Source organism: Salvelinus fontinalis, chromosome 19 (genome assembly GCF_029448725.1).
Source record: "Salvelinus fontinalis isolate EN_2023a chromosome 19, ASM2944872v1, whole genome shotgun sequence".
Lineage (NCBI taxonomy): Eukaryota > Metazoa > Chordata > Actinopteri > Salmoniformes > Salmonidae > Salvelinus > Salvelinus fontinalis.
In genome coordinates this window covers 24,364,474-24,375,670 of record NC_074683.1, presented here as the reverse complement: position 1 = coordinate 24,375,670, position 11,197 = coordinate 24,364,474, and the positions used below count along the sequence as shown (strand labels likewise).

At 41.0% G+C, this 11,197-nt stretch overlaps 1 protein-coding gene across 7 annotated transcripts in view; it reads right to left on the bottom strand.

The window, feature by feature from the left end:
- Nucleotides 1–7,327: 7,327 nt before the first annotated feature.
- LOC129816539 (mitogen-activated protein kinase kinase kinase kinase 4-like) overlaps nt 7,328–11,197 on the bottom strand; it is a 110,016-nt gene continuing 106,146 nt past the window's right edge. For all 7 annotated transcript variants that reach the window (XM_055871109.1, XM_055871110.1, XM_055871111.1 and 4 more), the window contains one exon: nt 7,328–10,523. In XM_055871109.1, coding sequence (XP_055727084.1) covers nt 10,440–10,523 — 84 coding nt within the window. In that variant the 3' untranslated portion in view covers nt 7,328–10,439. The remainder of the gene's footprint in view (nt 10,524–11,197) is intronic.

Below are 11,197 nucleotides of genomic sequence, written 5' to 3'. Positions count from 1 at the left end.
CAAATTCAATACAAATGACCTCCCCATTGGTACAACTCAGCATTATATCATTCTGTCAGGTAGGCCTACATTGCAGTCAACATTAAATTGGAAAGTTTTTTAGGGAAACCCTTTAGAAATGTTCATGCAAACAGTGCATGGTGAATGGATTGCACATCGCAAATAACCTACTAACCAAGACTAAGGACAAAACTTGTTCAATACCTGATTTGCATACCCATTGTTGCCTTAGTTAGCATTTACTGGTAGATATCATACGTGGAAACGTATTTCCTACCTACCGGATACCGATGTCATTCTTCTGTGAGCTGCTCCATGCAACAACTAGTTAAGAGCTGAGCGCTCTTGCTGCCTGCAGATGATATTCCACTGAAACTAGTTTATCAACTATATGTCACATGCTTTGTGATTGTGTAGGCTACTTTGTGCATGATCCACTACACTACTTTCATACGCAACAGAAGGAATTAAAACGTGAAATGCAAAACAAGATAATGCGACTCACAAATGAACGTAACAGAGAAGAACATCAAGGCAGTACAAAATACAATTTAAAAAACTCTAAATGTCACCTACCTGACTGAACCCTAGTCAACACTTTACTCAGAAGTCAACCACACACACCACTAAACACCCTCGAAAATTCCACTCCTGGCGTTGACACAGTTGACTTTTTTTTAGCAGGTTACTCATGCAGGGTCACAGCTCTGCACTCTCTCTCTTTAATACGTGCAAGGCCAACGCTTTTTACTCCATGATCATACAGAGTACTAACCGGTAGCAACAACTAACACATTCTTAGCATACATTAATGATATAGTCATAAATTAATGATATACTGTATACCCATTGACTCTTAAAGGATAACTTATAAATCCCTAATGAGCTTAGTTCAACTGTCGTACACCATCAGAACCAAAATACAAGCTCGTTTTACTCCAATGTTTCTAAACAATGTAAATGTAAACAAACACTGTATTGCCATAAAACATGGTTAAAACTCAAATGTTGATATCATAGATGGTCAGTGCTTGCATCGATAGCTGTGTCCATGAATTTGAGCGCTTACATTTCTCCAGGCCCATCCCTCAGGCGGGGGGACCGCTTCGACTAAGAATTCTAGCTTTAACGTTACTTCTCTAGTTATCACTGGCTAAAGGTGCTACACATAGGATTTTTTTTGTATTGTAATTTCAGAAAATGTCCATAATATATCTGATGTAATAGTAGAATGGTAGTGTTTCACAGTATTACTGTACTTACCCACCAGCGTTGTGATTGGCTGTGATATTCGCTTATTGTTTTCTCCCGCCGGAGCGGCATCTGTTGTCATAATGGGAAAGCTGTTCTGACTTTGTGGCTGTGTTAACTAGTAGAAACCCCTCTGTCAATTCCTGGTTGCTAAAATTCAACACTGTTTGCTTAATTTCAGTTTATGTGAGAAAAGAAACAATGAATAGTGTAGGGAATCTATGCTAGCAGATACCAATAGACTTCCAGTCATTGCACTAATGCTAGTTAGCATTGGCTTGCAAAACTACCTCTAACTTACTTCATACTGGACACATACAAATTATATCCACAAGTTCTCTGGGGAAGTAAATAAAGGGCCTCATTGCCACAATCCTGAAGTATAATTTTAAAGCCTGCAGTGTGAATAAGGCTTTAGAGGGCCTCCAGGCAGAGCTAAATGGTGGGGGCTACTTAAAGAGCCAGTGCAATTGAGACACAACATGAGCTCCATGGTGGAGTTGCTTCTAAGTGAGGACCACAAACCTTACTGAAGACATTGTGTTGTGGTAGCCAGGTGGACCTCATGACATACAGTGCATTCGGAAAGTATTCAGACCCCTCGACTTTTGCCACATTTTGCCACATACCCCATAATGACGAAGCAAAAACAGGTTTTTAGTAATGTTTGCACATTTATTAAACAGAAATATCACAGACCTCAGAAAAATAATTGCAGACCTCCACATGTCTGGTTCATCCTTGGGAGCAATTTCCAAACGCCTGAAGGTACCACGTTCATCTATACAAACAATAGTACGCAAGTATAAAATCCATGGGACCATGCAGCCGTCATACCGCTCAGGAAGGAGACGCGTTCTGTCTCCTAGAGATGAACGTACTTTGGTGCAAAAAGTGCAAATCAATCCCAGAACAACAGCAAAGGACCTTGCGAAGATGCTGGAGGAAACAGGTACAAAAGTATCTCTATCCACAGTAAAACGAGTCCTATATCGACATAACCTGAAAGGCCGCTCAGCAAGGAAGAAGCCACTGATCCAAAACCGCCATAAAAAAGCCAGACTACGGTTTGCATGGGGACAAAGATCGTACTTTTTGGAGAAATGTCCTCTGGTCTGATGACACAAAAATAGAACTGCTTGGCCATAATGACCATCGTTATGTTTGGAGAAAAAAGGGGGAGGCTTGAAAGCCGAAGAACACCATCCCAACCGTGAAGCACGGGGGTGGCAGCATCATGTTGTGGGGGTGCTTTGCTGCAGGAGGGACTGGTGCACTTCACAAAATAGATGGCATCATGAGGAGGGACAATTATGTGGATATATTGAAGCAACATCTCAAGACATCAGTCAGGAAGTTAAAGCTTGGTCACAAATGGGTCTTCCAAATGGACAATGACCCCAAGCATTCTTGTGTTATGGCAAAATGGCGTAAGGACAACAAAGTCAAGGTATTGGAGTGGCCATCACAAAGCCCTGATCTCAATCCTATAGAAAATGTGTGGGCAGATCTGAAAATGCGTGTGCGAGCAAGGAAGCCTACAAACCTGACTCAGTTACACCAGCTCTGTCAGGAGGAATGGGCCAAAATTCACCCAACTTATTGTGGGTGGCTTGTGGAAGGCTACCCGAAACATTGACCCAAGTTAAACAATTTAAAGGCAATGCTACCAAATACTAATTGAGTGTATGTAGACTTCTGACAAACTGGGAATGTGATGAAAGAAATAAAAGCTGAATTAAATTATTCTCTCTATTATTATTCGGACATTTCACATTCTCAAAATAAAGTGGTGATCCTTATTGACCTAAGACAGGGAATTTTTACTTCGTGTCACATATCAGTTTGCAAAAATGTAAAAAATAAAATATAAAAAAATGATTATATTTTATGCTTTCTTGAGTAAGGCATCTCCAAAAATCTCAGTGCTTTCTGTCGTGGAGGGGCAGCCAGCGGAAAATACAGAGGGTAGGGGTTGATAATCTTCTCTACTATTGCTGTGATTGTCTCAGTGTTCTGTCACTCAATGGGGACACTACATCACCACAAAATCTACATGGAGAGCTTGAAAGTTCAAGCCCCCTTGGGTGCTGCCATAGATTTACATTAGAAGTGCCATTCCAAAAGGCTCAAGGTCATTGGCCACAGATAAAATGACGTCAAATCACGTTAGATCTACCGTAGCTTTGATTGGACTGATCATGTCAACGTCATACTTTCAAAATCTTAGCTAGCAAGCTAGACAAGCAGTCATCCTCATGAATCACGTTGAAAATCTACTGGCAAATCCTTTTCCATCCTTGTCATATGAAGAGAAATCATGGATAAAACATATCAGTGGTCATCGGCCAATTGACATAAACATTACACAACAAGTTGGAAATCGCAAATTCAACAATGAGTGGTTTGGAAGGAATCATTCACTAACTGCAAGCGTTGAAAAGTAATCCCTATTTTGCTTCCCCTGCCTGCCTGCCATTCGGTGGAGAGGGTGTGTGGTGCAAGTCTGAGTTTAAGGGTCTCTCTTTACCAAGCTTAAAAGGATAAACATTCACATGCAACACCATGGGCCAGAAAAGGTTGAATACGTTGGCCATGCTGTCAAGCCAGCATGACATCTGCCGCGCTCAAAACAACTGGGAACTCAGAAAAAAACGAGCCCCGACTGGGAAAATACGTTTTGAGCGGTCATACAACTCGGGATTCCAAATCGGGAACTCAGGCCTCTTTCTAGAGTTCCTAGTTGTCTTGAAAGCACCAGAAATCCAGAGAATGTCAGACTTTGATGACAAAGTTTCATGGCAAAATTTGCCCACAAGAAAGACAGCCGCGCAACATTCCTGTTCAAGTGGGCATAGCATAGCTCTGAGTCCAAAAATGTCTTGTATGCTGCTGCATAAATTATGTAATATGCCAGGGAGATAGTTTTACTTTCTTAGATACAGTATACATAAGTGTAGGTTGTAGTAAGCTGTTAGTAACCCATGTGCCTCACCCTAATAATTTGGTCTCTTTCTCCCTCATAACTTAGCCTACTGTTCTGACTTGGTAACTGCTGGACCATTCTCAAATCTATAAAGTGTTACTCTTTTATCAGAACTAACTTTAAACCTGCTGTTAATCCTTCCTAACGGCTATCTTCATGCTACATATGTTTTTTCTATCCAATAGTAATAATAATATGCATATTGTACGATCTAGAAAAGAGTACGAGGCAGTTTAATTTGGGCACGATTTTTTCCAAAGTGGAAACAGCGCCCCCATATTGACACGAAGTTAATCCCATTGAGAACTTGTGGTCAATCCTCAAGAGGCGGGTGGACAAACAAAAACCCACAAATTCTGACAAACTCCAAGCATTGATTATGCAACAATGGGCTGCCATCAGGCAGGATGTGGCCCAGAAGGTAATTGACAGCATCCCAGGGCGCATTGCAGAGGTCTTGAAAAAGAAGGGTCAACACTGCAAATGTTGACTCTTTGCATTAACTTCATGTAATTGTCAATAAAAGCCTTTGACACTTATTTAAATGCTTGTAATTATACTTCAGTACTCCATAGTAACATCTGACAAAAATATCTAAAGACACTGAAGCAGCAAACTTTGTGGAATATAATATTTGTGTCATTCTCAAAACTTTCGGCCAAGACTGTATGTACAACAGATGTAAAAAACAGGTAAAAATGGCACCTTATGGAACAGCGGGACTGTGAAGAGATACACACGAAGGTACAGACACACGCATATGCATACATTGTAATATTGTTGTATGGTGGTATTATACATTTTGTATTGTACATGTTGTATTGTAGATACAGTATGTAGTGGTGTAATAATGTATATGATGTACTGTTTTATCTTTTGTTTTATATGTCATGTAAGTGCTTTAATGTGTTTGGAACCCAGGAAGAGTGGCTGATGCCTTGGCATCCCTAATAAATACAAATACAAATCCTCAAAAAAGTATACAGCTGCTCCATCGAGAGCATCCTGACTTGTTGCATTACCGCCTGGTACGGCAACTGCTCGGCCTCCAACCGCAAGGTGCTACAGAGGGTAGTGCGTACGGACCAGTACATCACTGGGGCCAAGCTTCCTGCCATCGAGGACCTCTATACCAGGCAGTGTCAGAGGTAGGCCCTAAAAATTGCCAAAGACTCCAGCCACCCTAGTCATAGACTGTTCTCTCTGCTACCAAACGGCAAGCGGTACCAGAGCGCCAAGTCTAGGTCCAAAAGGCTTCTTAACAGCTTCTTACCTCTTATTTTTCTTAAAACTACATTGTTAGCAAAGGGCTTATAAATAAGAATTTTATGATAAGAGGAAAATAACTTATATGTAAACTGTTATACCCACTGTCTTAGTCTACTACTACCACTACAACTACCACCACTACTAATACAGAGCAGTTAATTAAACTGAAGTTGGGAAAATATAAAAACAAACTGTCTCAGTTCCCTCAGATTACATTTGTACAGTACAAGCCAACACATACCCTAGTGTATCGTTTGTATGTACCAAATCAAATCAAACTTGTTAGTGTGTGCACATCTTGTTGTTACAGCCTGAACTCGAAATGGATTAAATCGTTTTTTCCCCTAACTCATCTACACACAAAACCCCATTAATACACAATGAAAATGTGTTTTTTGAAGTCTTTGCAAATGTCTTTTAAATAAAATAAAGAAACATATAATTTACAAACGTATTCAGACCTCTGAGTAAATACATGATAGAATCACCTTTGGCAGCAATTACAGCTGAGTCTTTATACGTAGGTACATCCCTAAGAGCTTTGCACACCTGGACTGTACAATATTTGCACATCTTTTTTAAATTATTCAAGCTCTGTCAAGTTGGTTGTTGATCATTGCATGACAGCCAAGTCTTGCCATAGATTTAAGACGATTTAAGTCAAAACTGTAACTAGGCCAGTCAGGAACATTCAATGTCGTCTTGGTAAGCAACTCCAGTGTATATTTGGCCTTGTGATTTAGGCTATTGTCCTACTGAAAGGTACATTTGTCTCCCAGCGTCTGTTGGAAAGCAGACCGAACCAGGTTTTCTCTAGGATTTTGCCTGTGCTTAGCTCTACTCAGTTAATTTGTATCCTAAAAAACTCCCTAGTCCTTGCTGATGACAAACATACCCATAATATGATGCAGCCACCACCATGCTTGAAAATATGAAGTGGTACTCAGTGATGTGTTGTGTTGGATTTGCTCCAAACATAACACTTTGTATTCAGGACATAAAAGTTCATTTCTCTGCCACATTTTTTGCAGTTTTACTTCAGTGCCTTGTTGCAAACAGGATGCATGTTTTGGAATATTTTTATTCTGTGCAGGCCTCCTTTTCACTCTGTAATTTAAGTTAGTATTGTGGAGTATGTACAATGTTGTTGATCCATCCTCAGTTTTCTCCTATCACAGCTATTAAACTGTAACTGTTTAAAAGTCACCATTGGCCAAATGGTGAAATCCCTGAGTGGTTTCCTTCCTCTCTGTCAACTGAGTTAGGAAGGACGCCTCTATCTTTGTAGTGACTGGGTGTATTGATACACCATCCAAAGTGTAATTAATAACTTCACCATGCTCAGAGGGATATTCAGTGGCTGCTCTACGGTCCCGTTCTGTGAGCTGCTGTGGCCTACTGTACCACTTCGCGGCTGAGACGTTGTTGCTTCTAGAATCTAGACATTTCCACTTCACAATAACATAACTTAGTTCAACGGGGCAACTCTAGCAGGGCAGAAATGATACAAACTGATTTTTTGGAAAGGTGGCATCCTATGACAGTGCCACATTGAAAGTCACTGCCAATGTTTGTCCATGGAGATTGCATGACTGTGTGCTCGATTTTATACACCCGTCAGCAATGGGTGTGGCTGAAATTGCCAAATCCACTAATTTGAAGGGCTGCCCACATACTTTTGTATGCAATGTATTTGTTGTAGAAAATAGTTCTTACCATCAGGGACATACTATTGGATAATGCATGATGACATTCTCGCACTCTCCACTTTAAGAATTCAGTCAGTCAGAGAGGGGACAAGACAAAAGACTACAGTAAATCTTTATATTACTTTAGAGTTTATTCAAAGAGAAAAGACCTTCAGGAAAATACAAGACTTCCTGTCATACACAGAGAGCACATAAGTTAGAGTAGCATGGCAGAAACACTGGAGAAAAACACCCAAGCCTGACTGACATCCAAGCCTGCAAGGAACGGACTTTATGTCACTACAATGTCCGCACAACTCTGGGAACGATGTTATGGGATCATCTGGAGAATCAAATGTTGCATGTGTATTGTTTATTGTGTTTTGAGTTGTTTGAAAAAAAAAGGAAAAAAAAAAGGCATAATTTAGGATTATTGACGAAAATCATGTTCAATATAAAACAAGCTAAAAATACGAATATCATGATACACATTAGTGTAACAAAACATTGCCTCTGTAAACATTGCCATTTTCTCAACCTAACATGAGCGTTATAATAGTCAACCACTGCAGAGTACATAAACTATTGTTAAGCTTCTTAACTAAGTCTAAAACTTAATGCTTCAAGTGAGATCTTAAAAAAGTATATTTATCAACATTGTGGTTTCGTCATTCCTTTTACACTTTTAATGTTGCCATCTTGGCACTTTTATAAAACATAAAATCTGCAAGTGAATGCTTTTTAGATTGCGAAGAAATTGTTGTCCGTTTTTCCATTAATAGAATATCAATAACCATAAACTTAATAAACTCACTTACGCCACTCATGAAGGCCTTGATGTAACCAGAAAGACATAGTGGGACAGCGCTGGGGGGGGGGGCTATTCAACACACACACATACAGCATTGCGGTTCGCTTTCAAACTGGTTTCTTTTTCCATATATAAAAAAGGTTGACTTGTGAATAAATTCTGTGATGTATAATTTGCAGTGCCTTTCCCACAGCTCTACACACAATGAATGGCATGACTGTTAGTAGGAGAAAGACCCAACTCACAGAGTGATTGACCCACCATGGAGTCTGACACACAGTTAGGGTAGAGAATGTGTCCCCTTAGGTGAAATAGCTTTGATCCATCATCACCATTAAAACACAGTTGTGTTCCTTGGGAAAAGTAGGGTAATCCTCCTCAGGAAAATAATATTATTCATGTTGTTTGTCACCATGTTTTAGGCAGGTCAGATACCCTGTCGTGAGAGAGCCGTGGCAGGGAATATTGCAGTGTATTGAATAGTCTTCAGATGTACAGACTATACCCTTTAACAGTGAACAACAACAAAAAAGATTCTTCCCAAAGTGGGTTTCTGTGGTGAACACCTTCAAAGAGCTGTAGAATCACAGATGTCACCCATGCTCTGGCTTCTGATGACCAGTCTGCTCTCCTCTGATTTGAAACAGTTGTTTTGTTTTGCCTTCCATTAACAAGCTGACACATCACACGAGAAGGACAAGTAGAGCTCAAGACTTCTTTATTGAGCCTGGCAATGTTGTTTACAGTTAAACACTGAGGTCTATGCCCTGTTAGCGCATCAGGTTGGTTAAGCTACTGTGAGCAGACCGGCCCCACAGGAAACTACTGTGGCCTAGCACCTTCTCAACTCAGAGCTGTTAACGCTCAAGCACCGATTCACTTTAAAACATTGAGTTTGTGAAAGGAGTCACAACCTAGTCTCAGAAACTATTCAGAATTGCCCCAAAAACTGACATCTTCCTTAGAGCCTCCATTGTTTAATATTCACTTGTGTCAACTTGAAATTGATCACTTGTGACAAGGAACACAAATAAAAGTCTCATGCCTTTGACCACCACACAGTATATTTCTTTCTACATTCTTGACACTTAGTGCATTGCATTCATAAAAAGATATTAATGAAAAACAACAATAAAACACCACCGTTTTTTCCATCCACCGACTATGAGTCCATTGAGTTTTGCTGACCATGTGTAACCTTTCTGCTACAAAAACTTACATTGACACCCTTCCTCTCTCATCTATTGGCCCCTTTACTACCACACACAAACTGTATATGACCTGAACCTTCACCTCCACTCTCTTTTATTATATCTGTCTATTCACATCAGGACCATGTCCTCCATCCTGGACTCAGATGGTCCAAGCCGGATCACATCGTCATGTTGGACTGAGGATTCCACTAACATGACCATTGAAACTATGAATAATATTAAATTAATATTTATTATACATAGATACTATTTAAATGTTTTACCCACCCACTCTCTGACTCCTAAAGCATTTGAATGTGTTGTGGGTTGGAATAAAAGCAAAGAAGACTGGAGGCTATGTGCATTGTGACTTTTAAAACCAAGGTCAAATAAATATTAACTCCAAATAGTTACTTTTTTAAGGGAATCATAATAAAATAAAAAACACTATTTCAAAGTCCATCTGGTTCAAATCCTTTTCCATGAACTTGCCCATTAAAATACGGTAGCTGTCCTAACTATCAACACACTCCAGCTGAGTCCTCTCAGATAACAGACTTACGGTAAAATGCATAGGCCCTTCCCACACACTGTGTCATGACAGCACTGAGCCTAGAACCAATTGGCTCCCTTGCTCAGCTTCTTTATTCCCGCCCCCCCCCCCCCCCCCCCCCCCCCCCCTGCAGTCAGCAATCATTGGACCAAACAGAAAGACATTGACATACACTACCGTAGCATTAACACTGTATGCTCCGCCCCCTGCCCCTCCTTCGCTAAGGAAAGGAAGGGGTGGAGGGGAGGGGGGCTCCTGAAATACGAGCAGAAGATGCACAGTTAGTAGTAGACTTTAAGCCCATACCACAGTCAGGAACTAGGAACGACACACACACACACCAACAACACACACACACACACACACACACACACGCGCCTTCAGGGCAACGGCCCCGCACAGACGTGTGTCCACAATCTGTTGAGCACCAAAGTGGGGCAAATTGTTCACCCCCTTTCTTCACATTTTTTTATTTGATTTATAATCAATTAACTTCATTTTCTACAATTCTCATATCTGGTATTCACGGCTGGGGCGACATCATCTGGATGTTGTGTATCCTCAATATAGCACGATGCTCCGGGTCGAAGGTCTATGTCGGAGGTGGTTGGCTTTTGTCCGTTGGCATCGCTGAACGTCGGGTAAAACGTGGTTGGTTGGTTTCCAGTGTAGAGGGGGTGTAGTCTCTCTACCAGCTGAGCAGAGAGGTGCGCCCCAGGGTCATAAAGTACACCTGGCTGGCTCCTCCGGATCGCACCGAGGCAAAGAACACCTGCGGATGGGAACACATGCACACACATCAGTCAATAATGAAACAAATCAGTGACATCAGTAATGACCTTAGTGATCACTGTTTTACAGCCTGTGTTCATAATGGATGCTCAGTTAAACGACCTGTCCTGATTTGTCAGACGCTTGCTAAAAAACTTTAATGAGCAAGCCTTCCTTCAAGACCCGGCCTCTGTAAATTGGTATAGAATCAGCTTGATCCCCTCTGTCGAAGACGTGTGGACCTTCTTTTTTAATATTTTCAGTGGTATTGTTAACAAACACGCCCCCATAAAGAAAATGAGAATTAAAACAGGTTCAGCCCCTGGTTCGACCGTGATCTGGCAGAGTTACTCTACCTCAAGAATTCCATTTGGCAAAAGGCTTGGCACACGCATACTCAGGCTGACTGGCTCTAGTTTATGAAAATTTGAAATAAGTACCCTCAGGCGAGCAGTTCTCTCTCTGTGGGTCTAATCCCAAGAAGTTCTGGAAAACGGTTAAAGACCCGGAGAATAAACCCTCCTCCTCACAGCTGCCCATGTCCCTTAATGTGTGTCACGCCCTGACCTTAGAGATCCTTTTTATGTCTCTATTTTGGTTTGGTCAGGGCGTGAGTTAGGGTGGGCATTCTATGTTTTGTTCTATGTTGTCCTTTTCTATTTGTTTGGCCTGGTA